Source organism: Micropterus dolomieu, linkage group LG21 (assembly GCF_021292245.1).
Source record: "Micropterus dolomieu isolate WLL.071019.BEF.003 ecotype Adirondacks linkage group LG21, ASM2129224v1, whole genome shotgun sequence".
In the NCBI taxonomy this organism is placed as follows: Eukaryota; Metazoa; Chordata; class Actinopteri; order Centrarchiformes; family Centrarchidae; genus Micropterus; species Micropterus dolomieu.
The window spans coordinates 34,277,615-34,293,317 of NC_060170.1; the positions used below are offsets into that span (position 1 = coordinate 34,277,615).

The 15,703-nt window shown below is 41.9% G+C and overlaps 3 protein-coding genes across 3 annotated transcripts in view; 2 read left to right on the forward strand and 1 right to left on the reverse strand.

Moving 5' to 3' along the window:
• LOC123960356 (scavenger receptor cysteine-rich type 1 protein M130-like) overlaps positions 1-15,703 on the forward strand; it is a 549,618-nt gene that overhangs the window by 235,838 nt on the left and 298,077 nt on the right. The window lies entirely within an intron of this gene.
• LOC123960770 (GTPase IMAP family member 8-like) overlaps positions 1-15,703 on the reverse strand; it is a 70,656-nt gene that overhangs the window by 22,634 nt on the left and 32,319 nt on the right. The window lies entirely within an intron of this gene.
• LOC123960206 (ras-related protein Rab-14-like) lies at positions 1,396-15,602 on the forward strand. The gene is made up of 8 exons (XM_046034850.1): positions 1,396-1,551; positions 2,025-2,083; positions 5,912-5,965; positions 7,450-7,627; positions 7,793-7,859; positions 9,095-9,182; positions 9,272-9,302; positions 9,622-15,602. The coding sequence occupies exons 2-8, from the start codon at positions 2,032-2,034 to the stop codon at positions 9,797-9,799; spliced, it is 648 nt and encodes a 215-aa protein (XP_045890806.1). The 5' UTR covers positions 1,396-1,551; positions 2,025-2,031; the 3' UTR covers positions 9,800-15,602.

Sequence of the window (15,703 nt, forward strand, 5' to 3'; positions counted from 1 at the left end):
TCACGATAACAAATGTACTCAAGTAAAAGAATTCTGAAAAACAACAAGTACAAGTACCTCAAATTTGTACTAAAGCACTTGTGTAAATGTATTTTCCACCGCTGGTTATAACTGAAACCGTTTTGTTTCTGTCCTCACACGACTACAAATCATTGATGATTTATGTTTGTTACCATGACCACCGCTCATTTGCATAATATTTTGTATTTACTGGATTTTATAATAATCTCAGGATTTCTTTGTTGACTAAACACTGATCTGTAAAATGATTCTGAAACATTAAAAACTGAATTTTACATCATCTTTGTTTTGTTTTTTTTGCGTGTGAATGTTTGAAATGTTGATTTGGTCGCACGAAGGTTCAGGCAGAGGAAGTATAAAAACAGCATTAAAATATACCTAAAGTACCAAAAGTAAAAGTACTCCTTATGCAGAATAATATATTTGATATTACTGAATAATTATTATTGATGCATTGTAGTGTAAAAGTGAAACAAGCTCCTTCTAGGCTGCATGAAACACACAGACTCTGTGGACCCTCGTGATCAAAAATTTAACTAGTAACATTTTCATTCTTACAGTTATTTAGTTACTAGTTATTTATTAAAGAATAGTAAAATGGCTTGTTGTTGTTTTGTTCTTACTAGTAACTAATAGAATAATTACTAGTAGCTAAGAAATAAGCACTAGTAGCTAAACATTAGATTATAATGGAAATAGTTGCAGGTAACTATTCGAATCGATGTATGGCGTTTTTTAAATTTATTCCTTAAAACTTACAAGTTGCTGATTAAAAACTACCAGTAATTATTTATTAGTTACTATTAACTATTTCTGTTTTACTAAGATGATATACTTTATTTATTTAATCCCCTGAGGGGAAACTCAATGTTTTCACTCTGTTATCTGAAATAAACACACATGCACAAACACGACCCATAGCAACACACGATACATGTCAGTTTGAGGCGTTTGCTCAAGGCCTCCAGCTACCAGTCCACGCTCTGCAACTCTGGTCCGAGCTGGATTCGAACCGGCGACCCTCCGGTTCCGGCCTAATCCTGCCTACTAGTAACAAGTGATCAGATCCTAGTAGAGCAATTTTTTTCTTACTTCTAATACAATAGTTAGAAGTAACTAAAAAAAAAGTTACTCATAGGCCTAATTAAAAGTTTTACTAGAAGTACTATTAGTACTTTACTAATAGAAGTACTATTGTCTAATTGTTACTAGTAAAACTGGAATAGTTACTACCAACTAATAAATAATTACTGGTAGCTTTTAATCAGCGACTAGTAAGTTTTAAGGATAAATGTAAAAACAGCTCACCATTAAAATCACAGAAACACGTGTGAACGTCCCGCTCTCGTCCACTGGCAGCAGACACTCCTAAAGTCTCGCGGTGTTTGTCCGTGTTAGCGCTGCAGAAGAAGAATCGCGGAAGAGAGGAAAGGTTTCCTGACGGATCAGGATCACCGGGCAAACAAGCTAACTTCCCCAAGAACAGCAGTTTAATCAGGTTCACAGGTTAGGTAGACACCCCGACAGAAGGTAAAACGACTTGATTCACACCCTCTCTCTTCTGTCTGCTTCATTATGTCACGTGTTTTGATGCGAATCGGCCTCCTGCTGTTTTTAGCATGTTAGCAAGTGCAGCCGTTAGCCGGTTAGCTTCAGAGCTAACAGGAGGGATTCAGAGGTTTTCTCGGAGGAGGAAGTCAGCTGATTGTGTTTACTACTTCTGCTAAAGGCGGCCGGTTCCCTCCTGCGTGACTGTCACGGAGTTTCACGGCTCGTGCTAAAGCTGAGCTCGGTGTGTAGCCTAGCTGAGTGTTAGCCTAGCTGAGTGTTAGCCTAGCCGGCTGCTCCCTTTTTGTTTGTTGTCCAGTGAAACGGTTTCACCGCAGAGCTGATTAAAGTGCTGCAGCTCTCAGACAGGGTGTGGGCTCTCTGTTCGGACTGTCAGGGCTTTGTTCTTCATCGGGACTCTGGTTTTTCTCTCTCTCTCTCTCCCCCCTTCACAGACTCAAGATGACAGCCGCACCTTACAACTACTCCTACATCTTCAAGTACATCATCATCGGTGAGTTCTTCACAGGGAGGGAGGTCTGATGGTGGACAGAGAGGTTAAACAGCCGGGGGGGTATTCAGACGGAAAAGTACCACAAAAATACTGTTAAAGTTGTGCATTTAAAATGTTCCTGCAGGCAAAGGACGTGAGTATCATTAGGAGGATTAAAGCAGTAAAATGTCCCTGTTGTACTGTTATATTCGTATGTACGTTCTGCTGTAAGTCAGAATGTGGGAACAACACGGACGCCGCTATAAAGATGTGTTAGATTAACATCATCCAGCTCTGCTCAGACAGTTTGAAGCTGTTCAATTACAAATAAATAACTTTCCTAATGAATCTGCTTCACTCCACATGCACAGCATAATAACCCTAATGCTTCATTTGTCACATACATGACGGCACTGACTGGAGAACCTACCTAACATGTTCGTGATGGTAGTCCCCATCACAAACAGAGAGGCCGGGGTTCGAACCCGCGACCTTCTTAATACCATATCACAAATGACACCTTAGCAAATATGTATATGCAATGCGTAATTTCGCACCTTTAATCAGAAGTTTCTAACGATCGGCCACGTCGTCCGCCATGTTTCTACGCGCATGACGCAGAGCTGAACGGTTAATCGTTTTCAAATCGAAATTGCGATTTGAAAGGACGCGATTAGCTGATCGTGAAGACGGCGATTTAAAATGTAGGTTAATTAAACAGACCTGCTCGCCAATCAGAGCGGGCACAGGGCGTGTACATTTCACAGCGACAAACGAAACTAGAAGAAAACGTGGGATAATGGCGCCAGGCGCACCGACACGGGCGGCCAGTCATCTTGTGTTTATTCTGCAAAAGGTGTTTTATTTTGAAAATTGACCAGACCATCTGCTCTGTGCTGCTTGACGCGGCTTCAGTCAAAAATAGACTTGCAGTGAATATCGAACTTTAAAAAGAATAATCGCAAATGGAATCGCAGCATCTGGCAGAAAAATCTAAATTAGATTTCCCCCCAAATTGTTCAACCCTACTATGACTCCCCAACTCCATCCATCCACCCGTCCCTCGTCAGCCGCTTATCCTGCGTACACCCCGGACAGCTCGCCAGTCCATCGCAGGGCCAACTCGTGTAGCAAAATTTTCTTCGTCGTTCAGGTCAACTTTCCCACTCTGGAAATAATTTTTCAGATTATTCACCACATGAATGCACAAATATCCCTCATGCATTAATGTAAAGCAGGATTTCACTGCTGTAGTTGTTGAAGCTCCTTTTGAACTGTTTAGTATTCGCGACAGACTAATTGATTAACTGATCGGGCAGATGTCTGCAGGCCGCCTCCTCGGGGAGCAGTGATGTTAGTAAATCATCAGAGTGAGTTTGGAGCCCTAAATGTTCCCAGTCACCATTGTCTTTTTAAACGTTCCTCTTTTCTGTTCCTGCTGTTGAGCTGCAGCTCATTCTGAACCGTTCTTTGAGCTCATCACTGTTGTGATGGTGGAAATAAAAAAACAAATGAAATGAACAGTTATGAGTAACTTCCTGTTTTGGGCTCCAGGCTGCTCTCATACATACCTGACGTAGACGCGCCGGGCTGTTTGACGCGCTTTAGATAAATGTCGGGACAGATTGCTCATGTTTCCGCCCTTACATGCAAAAAGGCTCGTTGCACTTGTGGCATCGACTCTGCTGAGGCGGAAAATGCATCATAGCTGATTGTCTTAATCTTACTACAGATTAGACACGGGTGGTGAAATAAAATGTGCAAGATAACGTTTATTTCTTTAATTTCTCCAGTACTGAAAGCAGAAGCGTTGATGTCGGAGCTTATCGATGCTACAGTTTTTCATAATTTAGGCCCAAAGCGACATCGTCCAACTATAACCGTCTGAACCTCAGCGTTATTAACAAACAAAAATTATTTCAGAGGAAAAGCAGCAAATCTTCACCTGAGAGACGCCGAAACCATCAAATGTTTTACAGGAAAATGACTTCAGCCATTAATTTTCTGTCAATCGACTAATTGATGAACTGTTGGGGAAGTTAATTTATAACAAAACATCATATTTTATATGTTTTGTGTGTTAAAAAAAAAAAAAAAAAAAATCTTAATCTGTAAAGTAGTACAATATTTGAGTAGAAGTACCTCGAATCTGTACTTAACTTCAGTACTTAATTTACATCCACCACTGCAAAATAAAGTACTAAAAAACAGCCTCAGTATGAAAATACATTTAAAGTAAACTTCACTGTTTAAGTTCAACAACAAAGGTATAATAAATGTGTGTATAGTGTACAGATGGTTTGTGTGGCGTCGTGCTGCCATGCGGCGCTCAGGTAGCACGTCTAAGCAGAATTACCAGCTTTAATAGGACCACGTGTCTATTTGGACCAAGTAACTTTACAGGAACAATTCGATTTTCTACCTTCCAGACAGCTAAATGCAGGAGTTTATGTCTCTGAAAATTGATTTACCGAGGCTTCCCAGAGACGAGCAGTCTGTGACGGGCCGGCTGCTCGTGTTGGCTCGCCAGTTCACCGTCGCAGAGCGTCAGGAGTCGGACCCGAGTCTCTGCGCGCGAATCAGCACAACGAGAGAAGAACAGTGTTAGGAAAAATACCTGGTTCTTAGATTAAAAGGTTCAAGATGCCGGTGGACACTGGAGAGAAGGCAACTACAACTCCCAGGGGGCATTTCACTAACAAACATCCAATCACAAGCTTCATGCACACAGAGAGCTGCAGCTGAAGATCACAGCAGGCAGGTTTATTTATACAGCAGCAAGAAAAGTCAGAGTGATTTACATAAAAGCAACACAAGAGAAATTTAAACAATACAATTAAAAGTTAAATAGAAAATAAAATCAGGTTAAAACAGGACAGTTATAATATAATTATTATTAATGAAATGCTTAATTTGAATATTTAAATAGATTAATTTAAAAGAGTTTCAGCAGACCTGCAGTTTGTAGCTGATATACGGAGCATAAAAACTGAACGCTGCTTCTCCAGGTTTAGTTTTAGAAAGCAGACCAGACACAAATCTGAGGCAGAACACTCAAAACAATTATAATAAAATCTTTTTTAAGTCCCTTTTCTCCTGAACAAAATAAATATCTTAGTAGAAAAATTAAGTGCTGATTCGTTCTTTCTTCAAATGAATTAAATCATTTTTTTTTAAGCACAGGTTGGCTGTGGTTGGATGACATCATTAATAAGTGGCTGATATACTCATTTTCTTTTTAACAACTGTATTTGAGTTTGCAAATCTTAGGGACTTACCAGGCGGGAGGGGGAATTTAATTGATTTTATTGGTGATTACGTACTGATTAGTAAGGATTAGAGGAACATATTTGTGGACGATGTGAGTTTATCAGATCATCACTGAAAATGTCCCGGGAAATGATCTGGATGAGCCCTGATGGGAAAAGCTGAGAGTGGGAACCCTGATCTCCCTAAACTTATTAAACGGAGATGATTCAGTGAGCCAGGAAACATAAAAGCATGTGAACTACGAAGAGAAAAGAGGATGCTGCCTAAAGCTAAACTCTCTGGTCCTCTGTTGCTCTTACTTTCCAAACCTGAGAACATGTGGAGCAGCTGCTCCTGGTGTCTCTGAACAGCTGCTTCAGGTTCACGTTGCATTAAAAGTCAAACGCACATTAGATAACAGACGCAGCGGCTGCCGCTCGCATCACATCCGGCCGCCACGACTGATTGGATGAGAATTTATATCCTGTCTGATGAAACTGAATCCTGGACCGGGAGCCTCTCTGATCAGGGTCGTGCAGCTGCCGGTGTGACTTCCCCCTGACCTCTGACCTGGCGTTTTTACTTCCTGTCTCTCTCCAGGTGACATGGGAGTAGGGAAGTCGTGTCTGCTGCACCAGTTCACAGAGAAGAAATGTGAGTCTCTCCTCCTCCTCCTGTCGTCTTCCACCTCCCTCTTCCTCAGTCATCTTTCTCCTCCTCTTCATATTCTCTTTCTTTTGTCTCATCACTCTGTCAGCCAGACTCTCCATCCTCCTAAAACTTTCTTTCTTTTGTTAAGGATCAGAAACAAATGTTTCTCAAAAACTTTCTCAAAATAAATGTTTGGTATTAGAAAAAGATGTTAAATCCATAATGAGATGTAACCTCCTGAATCAGAAAACGCTCTCTGACTCAGCAGCCACGTTTCCATCTAATTGTCATGCGAATTTTAAACGTACTTTGGAAATATCGCAAAAAAGAAATCGTGAAATCTATGAGTTTCCATCAGCTGGTTCGGAGCGAATAAACCAGGCTGCGGCGAGCGTAGTTTCGCCAGCAGTTGACGTTACACATGGCTGTAAAAAAAACAAGACGTCTGGGTTCAAACCAGAAACAAAACCAGTCGCTTGAACCTGATGGACAGTGATCTGAGAAAAATGGAGAGAGGAATGTATTTCAAGCTGCGAGCCACGTCTCCGCACGTTATGGGAACATCCGGTGCTACGCAGAGTTTTGCGTGCACCTCCAGATAACGCTTTTAAACGATAGATCATCCTTTTGTGGGGTTCATCGGTGGTGATGAAAGACTCGAAGGATATATTTTATGAACGTTAAGAGACGTTAATATTTTTTTACACTCAGCAGAAGCAGCATCCGTTGAGATTTAGCAACAATATGCGGTGATAACCTGTTTGATCAGCGTGCAGAGCAAAGGATCTGAAAAGCAGAACAGTTGATGACGGCTGCCTGCCCAGATCTGCATCCACCTCTTTTTCTCAGCACAAATGAGCGTTAGCAGCCGCGAGGTGCAGGCGTGCAGAACTCTGCACAACCGGGCGAGACGCCGACAACAGAAACAAGTTCGCTGCGTCAGAACTTATTCGGAAAAAGTGTTTCCATCTCCCCTTTAGCGCATTTACAGCCAGCGTAAATTAGGGATTTTATTTTGCCGTTTTCATCCACCTTTTCTAATGCGATACTTCAAAAAAAGGAGTGATGGTTAAAAAGGTGTAAGTGCAGGATGCAGTTCAGACTGGTAGGAAATATTAACCAACCGTTTTACATACAGTCTGTTAGCCTGTGTATCTGCAACATTATCGTGCAGGTGACAACGTGTAGTGACTGGGGGCAACTGTAGGCCTACTACAGGTCACACAAGGCAGCTCAAGAAACCATTATAAGGCAATCCTTGGTCTTTTTCCATTATTGTGACTTCCTGTGGGTACGCAAACGTTTGCATCCCAGTTTAGCTTCAGATCCAGCATTCAAAGGCTTCAGTGTTTTCACTGTGTTCGCAGAGCGAGCTTATTAGAAAGTGGATTCAGGATCTAGGACCTCTAAACTACGACTAAACGCTGTATTAACCTCGGGGCTGGTGTGTTGCTGCTAAGACTGATGTGTGTGTTTTACGTGTGCAGTCATGGCGGACTGCCCTCACACCATCGGGGTGGAGTTCGGGACGAGGATCATGGAGGTCCACGGTCAGAAGGTGAAGCTGCAGATCTGGGACACGGCCGGTCAGGAGCGCTTCAGGGCCGTCACCAGGTCCTATTACAGAGGGGCCGCCGGGGCCCTCATGGTGTACGACATCACCAGGTACGTTCTCTTCTCCTGCTCCAGACGCAGCCGACCAATAAACAGATGTGTTCAGGTTCGCTTGGATTTAAGAAGTGAGGGGAAAACGAGTCCCAAGTTTACGAACACTGTAGGTGTGAAAACTCTCTTTGTCTCATCGTTTCCTTCATGCGTGTTTGTGTTTAGGAGAAGTACTTATAATCACCTGAGCAGCTGGTTGACAGACGCCAGGAACCTGACCAACCCAAACACAGTGAGTCAACACAAACATCTTGCTGCTCAAACAGCTCCAGGGGCCACAGAGCCGCAGGAACCGAAAGGCCCGTGTGCTCATTCCTGTTTGAGTTTTCACCACGTCTGAAAAACACTATGGAGTTTTTACTCACAAGAAGGACGTCAGGAAGTCATTCCCCTACAGGTGGGACTTTCTAAACCGCTGCAGCGGAGGAACTAAAGGTTCTCTGGTTCCTCCAGTTGAAAAGAAAGTCGCAGTTCAGGTTTCTGAGCTCTTTAAAGGGTTCTGGGGCCCTAAAAGTTCCTAAATCTGGTGCAGTCAGTAGAAACTCCTTAAAATAAGGGCAGTGAATGTTGTAACTTTAAGACTCCAAACACAATAATGATGTTTTGGACAAATGTTATCAAGATGAAACATTTCACATCATTCGATATCGATAATTATCAGGATAAATCAATCAAATCATTATTTCTTTCAGGTTTAAAGGGTCTGATTTTTGCTCCTGAGTGAAAGTAAATTGTGGATTTAAACTTTCCTTCCTGGTCAGAACAAACACTTGATGCCAAACAGCGGATCACTTCACAGATCTGAGGCAGAACATTCAAAACTATTATGACAAAATCCTTTTTCAACAAATATGCACGAGGAAAATTAAGTAAAATCTTTTTCCAGTCTTTTATTTTTTTTCCTCAACAAAATAAATATCTTAATAAAAAATGAATTGCTGAATAGTTTATGATTCAAATGAATTAAAACAAACATTTATTGAACATTTGTTACACGTTATTTAAGAAAATTAACTTCATGATAATTATGTACAATAAATATTCACCAACTGCAATAAATAAGAAATAGATCGATCTAGCCATCCACAGAGACGTGTCGCGAACAAACCACGCTCTACAAAGAACTGTAACGTAAAAGTAAAAGTATTCCCTCGCCTCATTAAAGCGCCTCTATATGAAGGATTACACCGTCAGAAGGATGGAGGTTTGTTCGGGTAACTGGGTCAAAAATATCACATCATCATCACGCCGTCCGCCTGACCAGCCCGTGGTCATTCATCCTCATTTGTTTTTCAAACATGCAAATTCCTTTTTTAATCATATGGACTTTCTCTTGTTATAAACAGCCTTTGGATACGTGATTTTATCTATTTCAAAGTAAATAAAATCTTAAAATCTTTAATAAATTTAATTTGGTAGACTCCTTTTCCTTTATAGTTTATCACCTGTGTGCGTCTCTTCGTCCAGGTGATCATTCTGATTGGTAACAAGGCCGACCTGGAGGCTCAGAGAGACGTGACGTACGAGGAGGCCAAACAGTTCGCTGAAGAGAACGGTGAGAAGTGTAAAATGTTCAAGTTAACATCAAGCTGAAAACAGGTCATGGCAGTGATTCTGATCTCTTCTTCTGCTGTTGATGATCAGGTTTGCTGTTTCTCGAGGCCAGCGCTAAGACGTAAGTACTCACACACACTTCTTTCATCAGTAACTATCAGATTTTGGAGGTAACGCTGTGAAGCTTTTCTGTTTCTGCATACAGACAAATACACACAGAGTAACATGCATCCAAATGTTGTTACACGTGAAGCATTAAAACACACAGCTACACACATTAGAGGCCGTGACGTCCAAAAATTTGATCCTGATCTGAAGCGGATCCTTGAAAAACGTTTCCCAGAAGCCAAAAGCGACCTGAGGTGCGACTGTGTGCATGTGACAATGACCTAATCTGTAAGACTTGCTCGCCATCCTCTTCCCTCCCTGTTTTTCCTCAGAGGGGAGAACGTGGAAGAGGCCTTCTTGGAAGCGGCAAAGAGGATTTACCAGAACATCCAAGATGGCAGTCTGGACCTGAACGCTGCAGAGTCGGGAGTCCAGCACAAACCGTCCGCGCCGCAGGGAGGCCGCCTCAACGCCGACAGCCAGCCGCCCAAAGAAGGCTGCAGCTGCTAACCACAGACAGAAACTACAGACCCATCACATGGACGGACGGACGGAGACGGACACATACGTACACAGAGATCCCCTCTCCAGCAGGCACTGACATGCGTCTTCTATCCAGAGAGCGTCAACCAGGATTTAGCTGGACTACATTTAACATGGCAGTGGTCCAGCCCAACCACCTGTTGTTAAATCAGGTCAGTACCCAAAACAAAATTCAACCATCTACCACCCAATCAGACATTTACCACGTCTGGTTAAATCAGGACCCCCTCAATCAAATCCATGAACCCACAACTATCCAGACTTCTGGGCGCCGCCTCTGGATCAGTCTCAAATTTAGATCGGTGTTAGACCAGACAACAACTCCCAAATCGGGACCATCCTAGACCTAAACTGGATCCCATTCTGCACAAAGTGAATCCCTCAGCTCAAATCCTGACCACTCTAGGTCCTCTTGGACCAAGCTGGGTCTCGTTCCAGGTCACTCACAATGCCACAATCCAAATATGCAGCCCACGTTCAGGCACGCTTGGGCAAAACCTACAGCAATCTGGACCACTGTGAGTCCAGATTAGAATAGCCATCATCCCAGGTCATCCCAAGTCTGGACTACTTGTTGGCCCAACTCAAGTAAAAATTGTCTCAAGAGAAAAAATAAAGATTTAAGGCTCAAATTTGGACCAACTTGGTGTCCCGAGTATCGCACCAAAATGTTTTTTTTCTCAGTTTCAAATCGGGACATCGCTATGGAGAGATTCAGAGCCTTGGCTTAAGACGGTCCAAAATAAATCTGCCTTCTGCCCCCACATCCAGACAACCAATTGGGACCCACCAGAACAGGACAGCGATAAACCCATAAGCAGACAACCTTTTTACCCTTCTTCCATCTCTGGAGCACCGTTAGCCAAGCTCATGTGAGGTGGGGGGGGGGCCTAAATGTGAGACTACCCTGGTCTCACGTGGAACACTATTAATCCAAAACACAAAGACGCAAGGCTCAAATTTGGACAAGCCATGGTTTCAACGGGACATCGCTATGGACACATCTAGAGCCTAGACTCAGGCTGGTCTGGCCTTGGTTAAAATTGACACTGCCTTCACCCCACATCCAGGCTCGCTTGGCCCAAAAGTACAGCCAGCACTAGACAACCATTTTCCCAAGACGGTATTCGTGGGACGCTTTTGTCCAAGAGACAAATAAAGATATAATGCTCAAATTCAGACGAACCTTCAGCCCAAATCTGGACTACTTCACTAAAATTCGGATCACCCAAGTTCCAACTCCGGACATTCCTAAGGACGGAGCCTCGGCTCAAGCACTACTGCTGTTGGTCCAAATCAAGGACCACCTGCGGTCCAGATCTTCAAACCTAGACCTTGATTTTAGGGTCACATTTAGCTATAATCTGATCGTCTTAATGCCCAGTTCTGACATTCACTCTTTGATATGAACTTTTGGATTTATAGTCGTACTTATGTCTAATACATATGTGATATCCCGTCTTTAAAGTCCATGCTTCAGAACCATAAATTCTAACACAAGAGTGGCCTGGACACCTGATCTCCAGGATTCCTTTTTCCACACAAAACATTTCTTCCCATGCTCGAGTTCATGCCGGTGAACGCCTCATCTCACTTGTTCTTCATCCATGAGTTGCAGCTTTTACACCATGTTTGTAATGTGGATCGGAGACTTTTCAAACGGTTGTTCTTCTGGTCAAATGCGTCTCTGGAGGCGTTTCTTCTATGTTATTTCACTTTGACTGCAGTCACCTCTACAGTATAAAAGCCTCGCTTGGCTCCAAACAAACAGGTCTAAATCAATGGAAAACCCCTTTTAATCCCAACAGGAAAGAGACCTGTGGAAACCCTACCCAAATCCAACATGCATAAAAAAAAAATGAATTATCAAGTGTACCTGAGGACACTAAGACCCTGCCTGAACAAATTAGACTGAATATTATTTGGACCCCGCCTTACTTGGGGTCTGGTTCAGCAGGATACAGTAGGAACTGAGTGAACCCTTGAAGGCTCTTCACAAACATATATTCACAGACAGGAACCCCAAACACACCATTTCTGCAACACCTTTTTAAAAGACAAAAATAATTAAATAATTTTGTTTAAGGCAGTTTTGAATATTGATATCTCTGTGCAGAGGGCAGGTAACGGATTGAAATTACTGAACCTGAATGTCGATACTGGTCCCCGAGTGGATCACAAGTTCAGGATAGATTTTTATTAAATTTTTCTTGTCAAAGTTGATTTTTATTTTTTATTCCTAACGTGTTTCTAAATATATATATAGAATATTTTCAACGTCACGGCTCCCCCTAGAGGCCATTTTTTTGCGTCCCTCTTAGTTAAGTGTCTGTTGAGGGAAGAAAAATGGCACAAGGGGAAGCAAGGCAGATTCTCTTTATTTATTACTGCCTGTTTTTGTTAACGTTAGGCCGGGATTACACTTTACTTGAATGCTTTAAAGGCCAGTTTATACTTCTGCCGTCGTAAGCATTTATACATGTGCATTGGTGCCCGCGTCGCTATGCAATTACACCGCCTAGTTGCTAGCTAAAAGCTAGTTGGCGGTGGGGTTTCTGTGTTCCACTGTGTTGACTTCTGTTAGCTGAGCCGGCTAACTTCCAGTTTTGCCCTCCCCTAACGTGGGAGTAAAACAATTTGTCCCAAATAATAATAATAATAATGACTTTCCAAATGTTATTGACCGAATGGATCAAATTCTTATATGGAAACGAGTCATTTCGTGGGGGCTGTCTGCTTGTTTGGCCACTAGGAAAATTTGCTTCAAATCACGCAGCACTTCCTGGAGGCTTGGAGGTAATGCAATGCTACCAAGCAGAACAATCACAGTTCTTGCGTTTGCTTGTCAGGCTACCGTGTAGGTGACTTGGCTGTGCGTACGGTACGGTGTAGTGTAGTGTACGCGCCTGCGTATTGGGTACGGCGTAGATTTGACGCAGAAGTATAAATTGGCCTAAAGGCCTTTGCACACAAAGTCCGTATTTTTCGTCAGAAATTGTCGCAAGTTCCGGAAAAGATTCGATCTTCAAAATTTTTTACATTAGCATTTTAGCACTTAGGCAGCAGGTCAGACAGTAATACTCATGTGGAAGATGATGAGGAAGGACATGTAATAGAGGATGAGGACAGTGTCGCCAAAATCATCCTCACTGCTTGACGCTTCTGTCTTGCATTAGAAATTTTCGCAACAAATAGAATAAAAAAAAGCATTGAACTCGGTGTGCAAGGTTTCTGTGCGTAGCAGTTTTTATCAGATGAGGGGAAAAAGCAAAACGAAATACACAGACTTGGTGTGCAAAGGCCTTTAACTCTGGTTTCTGGCTGAAGGCGTCACACGTCTTACTTCCTCATGTGAAAACTAAACTGAATATTGGTTAGCTCTGCAAACGTAATGAGACAGATTTATTTGTGCGTAAGAGGTGCAAAAAAATACAAACACCTGATATCTTAAAGAAACATTCAGAAGTTTTGCAAAAATTTGAAATACTATGCCTTCTGACAAAACGTCAGACTTCTGCAGTTCAACTCAAAATGCCCGAGCCTTGATGTCCTGAAGTGCTTTAGTTTCCTCTGATGCCGCTAACTGCCACTCAACAACTAAATGATTAAATGTAAAATGAATTCATGGGTGTCGAGTGTGATCCCGGCGCTACATGAACCGGTTCTCAGACTAACAAAGTGGGTCGGTAAATTTTGTTCTTTAAAGAAGCATTCCAGCGCTAACTGACTATAAAACAGAAACACCACCTATGTAGCGCCGCTTAACTTTATTTTAGAATGGATGTTTTGGTCACTAGGGGGCAGAAAAAGACCAAAACAAGCTGACGTTTCAGCCATTTGATTCAGTCTTTTAAAAAGAAATCGATTAATACAGCTTTGACCTGATGTGATTCTGCTCTCGTTCTCTGATGCATTAACGTCAGATTTACACTAAATGGATCAGCTGCCAAGCTTCCAGTTTATGTCCAGCGTCTCTGCAAAATGCATTGTAAAATAGTAATCAGTAATACTGCTTAAATACCAGGAAGGGTTCGGAGATGTTTTATAAAGCCGGAGAAATGTTTCCCCTCGACATCCGAATGAGTCCCAGAAGCAACAAATGTCACCAACAGGATGAATCGGATCAATCAAGAGAATTACACATTAATCAAAATAATCTTTTCAATAATCTTCTGTCAGTTGATAAATCAAGTTTTCTAAAGTTAATTGTTTATTTTATAGTTTCCTTTTTCCCCCAGTGTTTTTAAGGAAAATGGGAAGTATCGAGAGGAAAATGAGAAATATGATATAATAACCAAATTAAACGAGCTAGTGGAAAGGAAATGTGTGTTTCGGCTTGAAAAAAAACAAACTTTAATTCAGAATAATAAAAATATCAGTGTTGAGATTCAAAGCCAAAGTTATGAGATGTTGATTCACCTACTAATAATCATGATTTAAAGTCATAATCTTGACTTGTATTTTTATCATACCTCCGTGTTTCCTGGTGATCGTTTTCACTGATCTAACACTTCTGACTCACAGTGACATGAGTTGTCTTTTATTGTAAGTGTAATTTGTTAAAACATTTAAAAATGTATCACTTTTATTAACGATGTGGAGGTAAAGTAAGAAATCTATTAACTGAAATGATTTAACTCTGTAATGTACAAACTCAACTTATCGGTGATGTTTGTCTCCTCTGGGACTCTGTACTTGTTGCGCTTTAGTTCTGAATGAAAGTTTATTTAGACTTTAAAAGGCTTGGAGGAAGTTGTTTTGCTGTCCTGGCTCACTCTGATCTCCCCGTCCTCCGTGAGACCGCGGTTCAGATCCTGGTCTCCCTCAGACCCCGTGTACATATCCAGTCAGAACTCAAGTGTTAAGGATCTCAAAGCCAAGTGCTGTTTGTGTGTCCAGGCTTCACTGAGGACTGCCTGGACCACTTCCAACACAAAACCTGGTTTTTAAACTGTGTCCACGTCTGTCTGAATGGGGAGTAGTCTGATTTTACTCTTCGTTGTCCTCTGATTGGTGGACAGCAGCCTTCTGCAGCAGTGATGCTTGATTTATGAATGAAGTCCTCACTGTAAAAAACAACAAACAACCCAACACATCGCAGGTTTTCAGACATCTTGTTACTTTTCGTCACTTAACAAACTGCACGCTGCATTCGCTGGAGGAAAAAGAGCTGCTTTTTTATTGTAGTTTTTCCTTCGTTGACGCTTGTGTTTTGAAGTTTTCAGGAACCAAAGGGTCACAAAACAGGAAGTCATTGGATTCACAAAAGAAACAAAAACCCTGCAGGTTAAAGTTCTGTTGTGACGGCCGCCTTAAGCCTCCCTCGCCAAAGAAAAACACAAGCATCTAATTAAAGAAAACACTCAAATTTAAAACGCAACAGAAGATGCCACTGCCTGCTTACAGCAGTGCCAGGTCTGCAGTGGGCAGCGTTGTTGTAGCGTAATCGCCTTTAAATTGGTAAAATATGTCCGTTTAAAGACGCTCACCCTGATATAAACGTGACATCTCCATTTGTTAATAATACAGCAGATGTAACCAGGCTGAGAACCTCTGAAACTGCAGGTCAGAGTTGTTCGGTTGCAACGTGCTCCGTGCAGTTTACTCTTTTTCTTTCTGTAATGTCTATTGATTGTCTGCTAAAGTAACGAACATGCTTCCTATGATTCTTCTTTGACTATTTATACTCTTAAATCAGTAATGATTTTCTTCAGCTGTACCTTTTCATTGTGGGGATTCAGTTCTTTGTAAATAAAGTATATATACTGTATATACGCTGACGACTCTGTCTTATTTGTCAGATTTTCTGCACCTTCGTTTGCAGGGAAACGCAGCTAGCTTGCGCGACCAAAGTCATTTTAAGTACCTTTC